The sequence below is a fragment of the Pongo pygmaeus genome, chromosome 19 (assembly GCF_028885625.2).
Source record: "Pongo pygmaeus isolate AG05252 chromosome 19, NHGRI_mPonPyg2-v2.0_pri, whole genome shotgun sequence".
NCBI lineage: Eukaryota > Metazoa > Chordata > Mammalia > Primates > Hominidae > Pongo > Pongo pygmaeus.
In genome coordinates this window covers 73,022,418-73,037,485 of record NC_072392.2, presented here as the reverse complement: position 1 = coordinate 73,037,485, position 15,068 = coordinate 73,022,418, and the positions used below count along the sequence as shown (strand labels likewise).

The following is a 15,068-nucleotide window of genomic DNA, read 5'->3' as shown; positions in this document are numbered from 1 at the left end:
GAGAGAGAGAGAGCGCCAGCACAGGTATTTAGGGGGAATAAAAGAGGGAGGGGTGGGATGGGCTTGGGGGCAGGGGTGAAGCTGCACAGGAGGCAGAGGGGGTCAGAGGAAAGGAGAGGGCATAGGGGCAGGAGTGTGGGGTGTGACTGGAGGAGCATCCTGGGTCATCAGACCACTGTGCTGAGGATGGAGGAGTCCTCGGAACGCACGGGCAGCACTGGGGCCCGCTTGAGGGAGCGCCTGGTCTCATCTTGGTTCTGCCACACATAATGCACCAGATAAGCCACCACGAGTGTCAGCCAGCCCCCCATGGTGACCAGCAGGGCCACATCAGTGCTCCTCCGGGCCCCACCCCACCCCGACCCACACAGCTCTTCCTCCCCTGCCAGCAGCAGGAACTCCTGCCCCACGAGGTCCGGTCGGGCTCCTGAGCCACACACGATGCCTGTCCCAGTGCCCGGCACCAGCCTCACCTGCTGGAGCACTTCCTGGAGGGCACAGTCACAGTGCCATGGGTTTGCGGATAGGTTCACTTGGATCTGTAGTCCCACAAAGGCCTCCACGGGCACTGAGGCCAGCTGGTTGGCAGAGAGGTCGAGGTGGCGCAACGTGCCCTCCAGGCCCTGGAAAGCTGCCCCTGAGAGGTGGGCAAGGGCATTATGGGACAGATCCAACTCCTCCAGGACAGGCAGGTGCTGGAAGGCACCAGCAGGCACCGATGCCAGCTGGTTGGCATCCAGGTAGAGCTTGCGGGTGTCGTTGGGGATGCCGGAGGGCACAGCACTGAGGCCTGCCTGGCTGCAGCGGAACGTCCGTTCACCTGCTTCCTTTGCCACATAACAGCCCCGGGGAGGCACCCGGGGGCTGGGCACAGTACCCCCTGTGCCTATCACCAGCAGGAGGGACAGAAGGTGACCTGCTGTTGGGAGCATGGCCATAAATTGGCACAGTCCTGGAGTGGAGTAGGATCCGGGGAAGAAAAGGCCACATAAAGGAAGAGTGAGTCAAGAGAATCGCATGCCCCACTGCCAGCTTTCTCCTCCCGAGGTCCCTCTGGGGAGTCTTTTTGGGCTGGGGCCTCTTCTCTGGGGGCTTCTCTCAAGCCTAGGTGACTTTTTCACTTCCTTATTGGGGTCTCTCTTGATTTAAGGCTCCTCAATAGGGTCTTTTGGGTAAAGGGTCTCTTGCACTTGAAACTCTTTTAGGGTCTGTTGATTCTAGAAGGTTAATCTGTGAGGCCTTGTTGGTCATTCTGGGCCTGGGAGTTTCTAAGTTTCTGCCTCTGTCCGTGTGTTGATTTCTCTCAATTGGAATAAAGTCTTCTTCCCCTACCTACCTGGGTGGTTGCCAAGTGGGCCAGGTAGGCACCAGAGGGTCTGGTTGGCACTTGTGTGATGGAGACAAGGGGGACGGATGAGCGATAGGTTGTCAGGGCATCCAGCTAGGCCAGGTGACTAGGTAAAATAGACCTCTGGCCCCACCTTCTATGCCCATCTACCCCTTTTCCGGGAGCATCCACCTCTCTGCCTGCCCCAGCTCTGTCCTCTCTGCTCTGCACTTCCTCCCTCCTCCTTCCCATCCTCCTCCATTCCTCTCACCCCTGTTGGTGGCAGAGCCTTCTCCAGTGCAGGTGCCCTCTCCCTGGATGTAGGGTCCCTGCTGCTGGGCTCTGGAGACCCGCTTCCTCCTCCAGAAGCCCTGTTTGCTCGTAGCTGCTGGAAGTTGGGGGCTGGGACCCAAGAGTGTTGGGTTTCCTGGCATGTGACTCCGGGCCCAGGTGTCGGATACCTGAGCCATGGTGTGGCCAGGCAATGCCAAGAGAGGGCAGATCCTGGACCCTGACGAACTCTGTCGTGGGGAGATCAGGACCCAATTCCATTCCCTGCACCAGGCTCCCCTCCCAAGGCCTTGATGCTGCCAGTTTCCATCGCTCCCCAAGGCTGAAACTCTGCATCCCAGAACCCCTCTTCCTTACCCAGAACCTGGCTGGGCAGAAGGATCCCTGCTTGGCAGGCCTGACGGGCAGAACTGGGTGGGCCCCATCTCACATCCACTGTCTCCAGCAACCTGTATTCCCCCAACTCCATTCCTCCCCCACTCCCTTCTGCCCTTCTTTCACGCCATGGCCCCTTCTTCCATGGTGAGCAAACTTCCCCTAGCCTTTCCTTGGAAAACATGTCTGTCCGGGGTTCCTCATCTCCTGGCTCCTCACAGTGCCCAGCCCTCTTGCTTGCCAGGGATGCTGTGGTTCAACTTTAGTTTGTTCTCTGCGTGATGGATTGATTGCCTCTCTAGGAGTTGGAAGGAGTTCCTTAAGGCACCTGAAGCCTGATGTGGTCGTCTCTGAGTTTTCCTGCTGATTTTATGATCTGGATGAGAACTGACTCAGGTTCTCTCAGTTTGCTGGAGCCCTGGACTCTCAGGTTGGCACTTTGAACTCTCCCTCAGGCCTGGGCACCAAAGACAGCTTGGATGACTTGTTCCTCCAGGGCATCCCTACTCCAGGCATCATTCGCAGGCTACGCCACTCCGTGATACCACCCTCTCCTAATGTTCACTGGGTAGTGGGAAGGAAGGATTTCAAGGCAGAAGATGAGATTAATGTGTGACCTGGGCATGTCACCTGACACTGCTGCAGGTTTGGGAGGACCCACCAGGGTTGAGTGGATGTGAAGGTACTTTGTGAAGTGCTGTGCAAAGGCTAGTTGTTAGGATTACTGACTTCCAGAACACATCATGGTCTTCCTCCATGATTTCATTACCCACGCCAGGCTTTCCCCCTTCACCTCCTCTCATATGCTGTGCAGGGGCAGGGGTGACAAGAGGTCATAGATGTGATCCATGTGGATGACCCATCTCATTCCTTAGCCCACGGTGGCTTATCCCCTGCAACTCCCTTGACCCTCAAGTTCAACCACATGGTGCCTCCTGTGGCACCATCCTACCCACACTATCTCCAGTTCGGTGCTGGGATTCAGAGCCTCAATGATTGATAGAGCTCAAAGGAAGGGACCAGCCAATTGATCCTGCCTTAGTTTGCAGACCGGTAAACTGAGGCCCAGAATGTGACCAGACTTACACAGTGAGTCAGTGGACAAAGACCAGAGCCCAGTTTTCTGACTCCTTGTCCAACCACTTTCCATTGCCTGCTAGCAGCTCTTACCTCTGTGCCTCTCTGCCACACTTACCAATACCCTACATCCTTGCACACTGAGCCTGATGGTACCCACGATATTGTATTGTACGGAACCTGGAAGCCCTCCTGCCAGGTCAGAGAGGTGGAAGAGAACAGGAGAGTGGAGTGTCACAAAGACTAGGGGGGGATATACTTACACAAAGGAAGATGAGGTCATACGCATTGGAGACCTTTCTGAGAAGGATTTTTCTTGCTGGATTTTGGAAGACTATGGGTGACCAGGACTGGACACGGAATTGCAGAGCTGAGTGCAAAATAAAAATGGGGTGTGTGTGTGGGGGCTCCTTGTTTCAAAAACCTGTTAAGAATTTCTTCCTTTTTTTTTTTTTTTTAGAGTCTCACTCTGTGGCCCAGGCTGGAGTGCAGTGCCACAACCTCGGCTCACTGCAACCTCTGCCTCCCAGGTTAAAACAACTCTCCTGCCTCAGTCTCCTGAGTAGCTGAGACTACAGGTGCCTGCCGACCACACCTGGCTAATTTTTGTATTTTTAATAGAGACAGGGTTTCACCATATTGGCCAGGCTGGTCTCGAACTCCCGACCTCCAGTGATCCACCCACCTCGGCCTCCCAAAGTTCTGGGATTACAGACGTGAGCCACCACACCCAGGCGAAAACTTAAGAATTTCAAGGCCTTGCCAGGTATGGTGGCTCACGCCTGTAATCCTAGCTCTTCGGGAGGCCTAGGTGGGTGGATCACTTGAGGCCAGGAGTTCGAGACCAGCCTGGCCAATATGGCAAAACACCATCTCTACTAAAAATACAAAAAATTAACTGGGCTGAGGTGGCGCACACCTGTAATCCCAGCTATTTGGGAGGCTGAGGCACGAGAATCACTTGAACCCAGGAGGCAGAGGTTTCACTGAGCCAAGGTCATGCCACTTCACTCCAGCCTAGGTGACGCATCAAGACCCTGTCTCAAAAAAAAGAATTTCAAGGCTGGGTGCAGTGGCTCATGCCTATAATCTCAGCACTTTCGGAGGCCAAGGACCAAGGAGCCTCACGAGTTTGATACTGGCCCGTGCAACATAGTGAAACCTCGTCTCTCCAAAAAAAAAAAAAAAAAAAAAAAAATTGTCCAAATGCACTTTCTACAAAAAGAAAAAATAAATTAGCAGACCATGGTGGTGCATACTTTAGTCCTAGCTACTCGGGAGGCTGAGGTAGGAGGATGGCTTGAGCCTGGGAAGTGGAGGCTGCAGTGAGCTGTGATTGCAGCACTGCACTCTAGCGTGGGTGACAGAGTGCGACTCTGTCTCTAAAAAATAAAAATAAAAAAGAATTTTAAGATGACGACAGCAGCAGAGTGTAAAACCAAGTGCAGAGCTCTTGTGAGCACAGGGCATAAGGTCTTGTGGGACCTTGTCGGCCGCATGCCTGTGAGGCTGGCCCTGTAGGTTACCTTTGAACAAGCAGTTTCAGAAGCATTATGGGGACCAGACCACATGGTAGGATGCCAGATGATATCATCTCTGAGGATGTACTCACCGCAGACTTATTCCTGTCATGTCAACAGGGGAATTTTGCAGACTCACATTTGTCTAAGGAATCAGATAACTTTCTACACTTAGGCAGGAGAAGCAACAAGCAAACCTTTTCTCTGAGGGCCGGACACTCTGCTGCTGGCTACTTGGTGTCCATTTCGGGACTGTAGCTGAATGTGGGACAGAAAGCTGAGCAATCCTCCCTTTCCCCCTGTTCCTCTCTCACATTGGGCAGGGGCTTTAACTGAGGCAGAAGAATTGAGCCTAGCTGTTGATGGAGGGTTATTTCCTTCTAAGACTAGGGCAGCTTCCAGGAAAAGAGTGGAACTAGGGTGTCCAGCACAGCAGCTGTGGGAGAAGCAGGAGCCCAGCTGGAGCTGCAGATGCGGTTAATTAAGGGAGTCTGAGTGCAAACTCAGTGAAGGAGGGAGATCTGAGGAGAAGGAGGAATCACATTTAGGACAGTGCACACTGCCCACTAGGGACTGCAGAGTTGGAGCAGAAATTCTCTGCCATCCATTTATTTGTTTATTCATTCAGTGAGGATTTCCTGTGAGCCTTATGTGCTAGTTGAAGGGGACATAGACCGGGTTCTTAAGGTGCTGGGTCTATGGCAGGGTTCTCAAAACACCCTGCACATTCAAATCACTTGGGGAGCTTTTACAAATTAGTTATGCTGGGGCTTCATCTGGACCAATTACATTAAAATCTCTGTGCATGGGGTCTAGGCACTGGTTTCTTTCAAAAGCTCCCCAGATATGTCCAACGAGCAGCCTGAGTTGAGAATTGTTGGTCTGGAGGGAGACACAGACATGTCTCCACAATGCTTTGATGTGATGCCTGCATTAATTGATGTTTGTACAAGGAGCTGTGAAGCACAGAGAGAATAAGTATTAATAACATGGCAGAACCATCCCTTCCCTCCTACTACCAGATTAACACACATGGCTTTGGGAGTGGCAATGCGCTCAGTCCTTGATGATTCAACCTGATTGATCTCAGCCCATCAGAAATCCTGTTGCCTACTTCTCTAATCTCCTTTGCAGCTGAGGGTGGCCCAATTCTGGTCAATGACATCTAAGCAGAAGTCCGCAGAATAGGTTTGTGGGACAGTCTTTGATTTGCTGGTAAGAGAGGATAGGGCTGGGCTCTGCTCTTCTCCCTACTTTTTTTTTTTTTTTTTTTTTTTTGAGATGGAGTCTCTCTCTGTCACCCAGGCTGGAGTGCAATAGCATGATCTCGGTTTACTACAACCTTCACTTCCTGGATTCAAGCGATTCTCCTGCCTCAGTCTCCTGAGTAGCTGGGATTACAGGCCTGCATTACCACACCCAGGTAATTTTTGTATTTTTAGCAGAGATGAGGTTTCACCATGTTGGCCAGGCTGGTCTTGAACTCCTGACCTCAGGTGATCCACCTTCCTTGGCCTCCCAAAGTGCGGGGATTACAGGTGTAAGCCACTGCACCAGCTTTTTTTTATTTTTATTTATTTATTTTTTTTTGAGAGAGGGTTTCACTGTGTTGCCCGGGCTGGAATGCAAACACAGCTCACTGCAGCCTTGACCCCACTGCAGCCTTGACCCCCTGCCAAACTCAAGCAATCTTCCTGCCTCAGCCTCCTATGTAGCTGGGACCACAGACATGTGCCACCACAACCAGCCAATTTTTTTTTTTTTTTGGTAGAGATGAGGGTCTCACTTTGTTGCCTAGGCTGGTCTCAAATTCCTAGGGCTCCTGCCTCTGTGCCCCCCAAAAGTGCTGGGGATTACAGGCGTGAGCCACCGTGCCTGGCCCCTACTTTGAACATGAAAGGGTCAACTCAGGCCATCTCGTGGCCATGAGACAACAAAGCATAAAGGGAGGGTTGAGTATTACTGAGATGTTGGCCTGGAAATCACTGAGCTACTCAACCAACACCAGCAACTGCCACCTCTAGACTCAATATGTGAGAAAGAGAACCCTCTAATTTCAGTGCTTCTCAACTTGGCTGCACATTGGTACACAGGCAGTTTTGAAAACTGCTGATGCCTGGGTACACCCATCTGGCATGTGTCTGGTGATGGAGATTTTTTTTTCTTGTTGAGACAGAGTCTCACTCTGTCGCCCAGGCTGGAGTGCAGTGGCACCATCTTGGCTCACTGTAGCCTCTGCCTCCTGGGTTCAAGAGATTCTCCTGCCTCAGCCTCCCAAGTAGCTGGGATTACAGGCACACGCCACTATGCCCAGCTAATTTTTGTATTTTTAGTAGAGACGGGTTTTCTCCATGTTGGCCAGGCCAGTCTCGAACTCCTGACCTCAGGTGATCCACCTGCCTCAGCCTCCCAAAGTGCTGGGATCACAGGCGTGAGCCACCGTGCCTGGCCAGGTGATGGGAATTTTCAAAAGCTCCTCAAGTGATTCTTATGGCAACCTAGGGTAAGAATCATTATTTGGGTTTTCTGTTGATTTCTGCTGAGAGCATCCTTAACTGGTACACTAGCTTTTCCAGGGTATAATCAAGGAAGCCTTCACCAAGGAGTGACATTTGAGCTGGGCTTTCAAGGCTGGGTTAATCAGGTGGAGAAGCAGAATGTGCAAGAGCAAGGGAGCATGAAACGGCTTGGCTTCCAGATCACTGCGTGGATGGAGGGGGTGGTGGCAAAGGCCAGGGGTAAAGAAGTAAAAAGGGAGCAGATCCTTGTGGCTTGCACACCATGGATGCATTGGGACTTGATTCCGTGGCTTATGGATTAAAAAGGTTTTATTTAGTTTTTATTATTTTATTTATTTATTTTTTTTGAGATGGAGTTTCACTCTTGTTGCCTAGGCTGGAGTGCAATGGCACGATCTCAGCTCACTGAAACCTCTGCCTCCCAGGTTCAGGCGATTCTCCTGCCTCAGCCTCCAGAGTAGCTGGGATTACAGGCACCCACCACCACGCCCGGCTAATTTTTGTATTTTCAGTAGAGACGGGGTTTCACCATGTTGACCAGGCTGGGCTTGAACTTCTGACGTCAGGTGATCTGCCTGCCTTGGCCTCCCAAAGTGCTGGGATTACAGGCGTGAGCCACTGCACCCAGCCTATTTATTTATTTTTTTTAGACAGAGTCTCACTCTGTCACCCAGGCTGGAGTGCAGCGGCTTGATCTCGGCTCACTGCAATCTCTGCCTCCTGGGTTCAAGCGATTCTCCTACCTCAGCCTCCCGAGTAGCTGGGATTACAGGCGTGCACCACCATGCCCAATTTTTTTTATTAATGTTATTATTTTTTTAATAGAGATGGGGTTTTACCATGTTGGCCAGGCTGGTCTTGAACTCCTAACCGCAAGTGATCCTCCGACCTCGGCCTCCCAAAGTGCTGGGATTACAGGTGTGAGCCACTGCGCTCAGCCAAATTTTTATTTATTTATTTATTTTGAGACAGGGTCCCACTCTGTCTCCCAGCCTGGAGTGCAGTGGTGGCATCACAGCTCACTGTAACCTCAACCTCCCCCAGGCTCAGGAGATCCTTCCACCTCAGCCTCCCAAGGGATTAGAACCAGAGGTGCATGCCACCATGCCCAGATAATTTTTTTTTTTGTATTTTTGTGTAGAGATGAGGTTTGGTCATATTGAGCGGGCTGGTTTCAAACTCCTGGGTTCAAGTGATCCACCCACCTCGGCTTCCCAAAGTGTTGGGATTACAAGCGTGAGCCACCACATCTGGTCGGATTGAAAGGTTTTAAAATTAGATTTGATATTTGGATCACTCTGTTGGTTGTGTCGGGGATGTATTGGTGGCAGGAAAACCAGTTATGGCAAAGGTCTAGGTGTGAGATGATAAAGACCTGAGGGACACATGGCATGGGACTGGAAAAGCCATCACTGGGGAGTCCCACGCTCTGTCTTGGCCTGTGAAGTGCCTGGGAAAATTCTCGGGCTAGGCCCAAGACCAGCAGATGTTTATGCCACGGTGCACATCCTTTCTGTTTTCTGGACCCTCACAGTCTCTGAGATCCCTTCTAGCTTGATGCTCCACATGTCTAGAATGGCAGGCAGGGAAGAGACTGAGGCATGGCAGGGCCCTGGCTCCCAAGTTCAGGGCTCAGGAAAGTGACCCTCTTAGCCTCCCACCCTCGGCAGTCTGAGTCACAGCTCCTCCCTCCAAGGGTGGTAACTCTATATCCCCAACATGTGACCATAGGGGAAAGAAGTTCAGCGGGCCTCCATCCCCTTCCCTCCCTGATGTTGGAGACCTCCAGGTCCAGCCTGGATGGGGGGATAACTGAAAGGAAAAAGACAGTTAGATAGACAGGTAGGTAGATAGATAGATAGATAGATAGATAGATAGATAGATAGATAGAGAAGATAGATAAGGAAGGGCTACCTTCTTTATCTATCAGGTCAGCCAGGGACCCACCTAATGCCAGGTTACTGGGCAGTTTCAGGGACAGGGCAACAAAGGCCTCTGCTATTGTTGTTCCCTGTGGAAAAGAGCAAGGGGTGTATACATACACTTCATGCTGCCATGCTTGGAGGTACTCTCTCATTTACTTAACACATATCTGAGCATGTACTGTGTACCAGGGCCTCTTAGGCATTGGGGATTCAGAGTTGTTGTTGTTTCTTTCTTTTGTTTGAGACAGGTCTCATTCTGTCATCCAGGCTGGACCACAGTGGCATGATCACAGCTCACTTGCAGCCTCAACCTCCTGGCTTCAAGCCGTCTTCCCACCTCACCCTCCCAAGTAGCTGGGACTACAGGTGCACACCACCACCCCCAGCTAACTTTTGTATTTTTGTGTAGAGCCACCACGCCTGGCTGAGAACATTAAATGTCCCCCAACCAATGAGGGAAGACTGGTGTGTGCACAAATATAGCCATCTGATCACCTAAGGGTGGGCTTGGGCTGAGGGATCTGCCAGGGTCACAGAAGCCTGGAGGATGAAGCAGTGGACTGTGCTTGGACACTGGGGAAGGCTGCACCGAGAAGGTGACAGGTGAGGTAGGCCTTGAGGGGTGTATAGGAGTCCATCAGATGGAAAAGGGTAGGAGGCTGAGGCAAGAACAAGGGAGAGCCGTGTGGCTGTGGTCTGGGATGTGCAGTTCTGTCAGAGGCGTGTGAACCCGAGCAACTCTGTCTTAAATAGAAGCTGGGGAAAATGAGGCTGAACCCTACGATTAAGGCATTCTAAGTCACAGGATGACATAGGAGGTCAGCATAAAATACAGGTCATAAAGACCTTGCTGATAAACCAGGTTGCAGTAAAGGAGCTGGCCAAAACCCATCAAAACCAAAAGGGCAATGAGAGTGACCTCTGTTGGTCCTCACTGCTACACTTTCAGCAGCGCCATGACAGTTTACAAATGCCATGGCAACGTCAGGAAGTTACCTTAAATGGTCTATAAAGGGGAGCATGAATAACCCACCCCTTGTTTAGCACATCATCAAGAATAACCATAAAAATGGGCAACCAGCAGCCCTCGGGGCTGCTCTGTCTATTGAGTAGCCATTATTTTATTCCTTTACTTTCTTAATAAACTTGCTTTTACTTTGCACTGTGGACTCACCCTGAATTCTTTCTTGCGTGAGATCCAAGAACCCTCTCTTGGGGTCTGGATCTGGACCCCTTTCTGGTAACAGTTCCGTTACATAGTTCAGTTAACTTTTATTGAGAATTCACTCTGTTCGGGAAATGCAAATGTGAGACAGGCAGCAAGTCTAGCGGCCTAGGGGGAGGTGGTTCTGTAACAGACAAATAAAGCCCTTTGCCCAGTGCCTGGAACATAGCAAACAGTAATGTTTGCTGTGATTGTTACTGAAGGAGGAGCTGGCCTTAGGCAGAAGAAGGTGATCTGGGAACAGTGGCCACCCAGATTTCTAGACAGGTGAGGCTAGGAGTAGGAACTCAGTTGGTAGGGAGCTAGGGGGTCTTGTCTTGAAGCTACTGTTTTTATATCCATTGTCCTTTTGATCTGAAATATTTTCAGTTTTCTAGCTGCTTTTGTTCATGGGAGAGTGTCAATTGTCCATATCAAAGAATATGCAGGTTGAAGGGTTCCTAAGGTACCTCCCTGCACTTGGTTCCCCAGGGAGGTTCTTGTTCCCAGGCACAGGCTGGGGGATGGGGGCCCAGTGGCCCTGACCGGTTCAGCCCTTTCTCTCCACAGCCCAAAATAGCCAACTACAGGACTGGGCGAGGGAGGCAGAACAGAGTGCCCGCTGGCGATGCTACCAGTCCCGCACCCACTCCTGGATTCTGACTGGCTCAGTAGTTCTCAGGAGGGTCATTCGCTGCTCCTTTGTCTGCTTAACATCTGCCTTCCCCTCCCTCTCCTTCTTCCCACCACGTGCCTGGGGTATCCCCCACCCAAACAAAAATAAAAACACAACTGTCAATGAAATAAGCAGTTCTTTCCTTCCTTGCACTTGCTCTGGACATGACCTTACCACCCTCCCTTCAGGAAGCAGGTGGGGGAGGAGGGGAGGAGGGAAGGAGTAGGAGTGGAGAGGTGGCATTCTTTCCCCCAGGGAAAGGGGCTCTGTTTCTTTTTTCTTTTTTTTTTGAGACAGAGTCTCGCTCTGTCACCCAGGCTGGAGTGCAGTGGCGCGATCTCGGCTTACTCCAAGTTCTGCCTCTCAGGTTCACGCCATTCTCCTGCCTCAGCTTCCCGAGTAGCTGGGACTACAGGCGCCCGCCACCACGCCCGGCTAATTTTTTTTGTATTTTTAGTAGAGACGGGGTTTCACCGTGTTAGCCAGGATGGTCTCAATCTCCTGACCTCGTGGTCTGCCCGCCTCGGCCTCCCAAAGTGCTGGGATTACAGGAGTGAGCCACCGCACCCAGCCGGAGGCTCTGTTTCTTGACATCCCTTCTCCCAGCTTCTGAACATGGCCAGCAGCATCCCAGGAACATGTTCCTTATCATCCTATCTCAGCCCACGAGACGGTGTATCTCTCACAAGCAAAGGCCCCATCACCACTCCCAGATCACCAGATGAAAGCACACTGAGGCTGGGGAATATGTCTACCTCAGCAGCCTAAGGAACTCCCAGAGGGCAGGAAGAGCCTGTGACAGACTCATTTTGTTTTTAAACAATTTTCATAAAAAATTTAAGAGTAATATCACATTACGTAAAGTTTGAAACTAGAGCATGAAAAAGATCACCCCAAATCCCTTCATCCCGATTCAAGGTTTTTTTGTTGTTGTTTTTCTTTCTTTCTCTCTCTCTCTTTTTTTTTTGAGACAAAGTTCTGCTCTTGTTGCCCAGGCTGGAGTGCAATGGCGCCATCTCTGCTCACTGCAGCCTCCGCCTCCTGGGTTCAAGCAATTCTCCCTCTTCAGTCTTCCTAGTAACTGGGATTACAGGGGCGTACCACCATGCCTGGCTAATTTTTGCATTTTTAGTAGAGACGGGGTTTCACCATGTTGGCCAGGCTGGTCTCGAACTCCTGACCTCAGATGATCCACTTGCCTTGGCCTCCCAAAGTGCTGGGATTACAGGCGTTAGCCACTGCGCCCAGCTGTTGTTGTTTTAAGAGAAAGGGCTTGCTTTATCGCCCAGGCTGGAGTGAAATAGTGAGATCATAACTCACCGCAGCCTCGAACTCCTTGGGCTCAAGCGATCCTCCCGCCTTAGCCTCCTGAGTAGCTGGGACTACAGGAACATGCCGCCATGCCTGGCTAACTTATTTTTATTTTTTATAGAGACGGTGGTTTGGGGGGGGGTCTCATTACGTTGCCAGGCTGGTCTTGAACTCCTGGCCTCAAGCAATCCTCCTGCCTCAGCTTCCCAAAATGCTGGGATTACAGGCTTGAGCCACAGTGCCCGGCCCAAGGTCTGTTTTTATTTTGTGGAATTTCTATAACCTAGTAAAGTAGATGCTCAAATATCATTCAAATCTGGAATGAATTAATAAAAGGCAACACATACTGAGCACTTAATTATGTGCCAGGAATTGTTTCGAGTGTTTCATTTCACATTTACTGACCCATTTAATATCCACAACATGAGGTGGGTATTATCATGATCATCGCCATCTTCATTTACTTTATTTTTTCCGAACACCAGTGTCACTTGCCAATTCTTTTAGCAACGAGGTAACTGAAGCACAGAGAGTTTCAGTAACTTGCTTAAGGTTACACAGCTGGTAACTAGAGGAGCTGCAAGTTGAACCCTGGCAGTCTGGTGCCAGAGGATGTTACCAGTGCTGCTCTATTTTGGCTTATCTTAATCATTAATGTATATGCAGGTTTAGACTTTTTATTATGAACAGTTTTAAACATAAAAAAAGTAGAGAAAATAGCCGAGGCGTGGTGGCTTATGCCTGTAATCCCAGCACTTTGGGAGGCCAAGGTGAGCAGATCACTTGAGGTCAGGAGTTCCAAACCAGCCTGGCCAACATGGTGAAACCCCGTCTCAACTAAAAATACAAAAATTACCTGGATATGGTGGCGTGCACCTGTAATCCCAGCTACTCGGGAGGCTGAGGCAGGAAAATCTCTTGAACCAGGGAGGCGGAGGTTGCAGTTAGCTGAGACTGCACCACTATGCTCCAGCCTGGGCGACAGAGTGAGACTCTGTCTCAAAAAAAAAAAAAAAAAAAGTATAGAAAATAATATAAGGAACTTCATGTCCTCATCACACAGCTTCCATAATTATCACCTCATGGCCCATCTTATTATTTCCCTATGGTTCCCAGTCCAGATTATTTTGAAGCAATTGCAATCACTGTATCATTTCATCCACAGATATTTTAGTATGTATGTCTGAAAGGAGGACTTTTTTTTTTTTTTGAGATGAAGTCTTGCTGTGTTGCCCAGGGTGGAATGCAGTGGTATGATCTCGGCTCACTGCAACCTCTGCCTCCCAGGTTCAAGTAATTCTCCTGCCTCAGCCTCCCGAGTAGCTGGGATTACAGGCACGCACCACCATGCCTGGCTAATTTTTTTATATTTTTAGTACAGACGGGATTTCACCATGCTGGCCAGGCTGGTCTCAAACTCCTGACCTTGTGATCCGCCTGCCTCACCTCCCAAAGTGCTGGGATTACAGGTGTGATCCACCACACCCGGCCAAGGAAGACTTTTTTTTTTTTTTTTGAGACGAAGTCTCACTCTTGTCTCCCAGGCTGGAGTGCAATGGCACGATCTCGGCTCATTGCATCTGAGATCTCGGCTCACTGCATCTCGGCTCCGCCTCCTGGGTTCAAACGATTCTCCTGCCTCAGCCTCCCAAGTAGCTGAGATTATAGGTGCCTGCCACCACGCCTGGCTAATTTTTGTATTTTTAGTAGAGGCGGGGTTTCACCATGTTGGCCAGGCTGGTCTCGAACTCTTGACCTCAGGTGATCTGCCTGCCTCAGCCTCCCAAAGTGCTGGGATTACAGGCATGAGCTACCGCGCCCGGCCATGGAGGACTTTTTAAATTGAAAAAAAAACCTTACCACAATTCCATATCATGCCTAAACATTTAGAATTCCTTAATATCATTGAATACCTTGTCAGTATTCAAATTTGCCTGATAACTTAATAAAATCTTTTTTTTTTTTTTTTTTTTGAGACAGAGCCTTGCTCAGTCGCCCAGGCTGGAGTGCCAATGGTGCAATCTTGGGCTCACTACAACCTCTGCCTCCCGGGTTCAAGCAATTCTCTTGCTTCAGCCTCCCTAGTAGCTGGGATTACAGGCGCCCACCACCACACCCAGCTAGTTTTTGTAGTTTAGTAGAGACGGAGTTTCACCATGTTGGCCAGGCTGGTCTCAAACTCCTGACCTCAGGTGATCCGCCTATCTTGGCCTCCCAAAGTGCTGGGGTTACAGGCATGTGTGACCATGTAACTTTTTTTTTTTTTAAAGTCAGTTTACTTGATTCAGGATCCAAATAAGACTTGTAGTTGACATATCATTGAATTTATTTTAATCTGTAAGTCTCTCCCCCTCTTTTTTTTCCTTTTTTTTTTTTTTTTGAGACAGGGTCTCACTCTGCTGCCCAGACTGGAATGCACTGGCACAATCACAGCTCACTGCAGCCTTGGCCTCCCGGGCTCAATTGATCCTCCCACCTCAGCCTCCTGAGTAGCTGGGACTATAGACACACCACAATGCCCAGCTAATTTTTGTGTTTTTTGTAGACCATGGGGTTTTACCATGTTGTCCAGGTTGGTCTCGAACTCCGGGACACAAGCCTTGGCCTCCCAAAGTGCTGGGATTACAGGCGTGAGTCACCATACCTGGCCCAAATTTTATTTGTTAAGGGAATTGGGTGTTTGTCCTAATTTTCTTCATTCTAGACTTTGCTGACTATATCCCTGGGGAATGTATCTTATGCTATTTTGTGTCCTTATCTTTTCATATAACTTAGCAAACATTTCCCCATACTGCCACAGGGTTTTCAGTCTGTCCTAAATGGCTTCATACTATTCCATCCAG

General features: G+C 50.0%; 1 protein-coding gene across 1 annotated transcript; it reads right to left on the bottom strand.

The window, feature by feature from the left end:
* LRRC3C (leucine rich repeat containing 3C) lies at window positions 1-1,797 on the bottom strand. Its single transcript, XM_063657049.1, has 2 exons — window positions 1,599-1,797; window positions 1-991 (listed from the first exon to the last, which is right to left on the bottom strand). Exons 1-2 carry the CDS (start codon window positions 1,795-1,797, stop codon window positions 168-170), a joined length of 1,023 nt encoding a protein of 340 aa, XP_063513119.1. The 3' UTR covers window positions 1-167.
* Window positions 1,798-15,068: the final 13,271 nt, after the last annotated feature.

Excerpts from the sequence above, each read along its gene's own strand:
- LRRC3C (XM_063657049.1), bottom strand. The coding sequence starts at position 1,797 with ATGGCTCAGGTATCCGACACCTGGGCCCGGAGTCACATGCCAGGAAAC. Across the intron at positions 992-1,598 it reads AGGCTCTGCCACCAACAGGG|TATGTGGCCTTTTCTTCCCC; the intron begins GTGAGAGGAATG and ends TCACTCTTCCTT.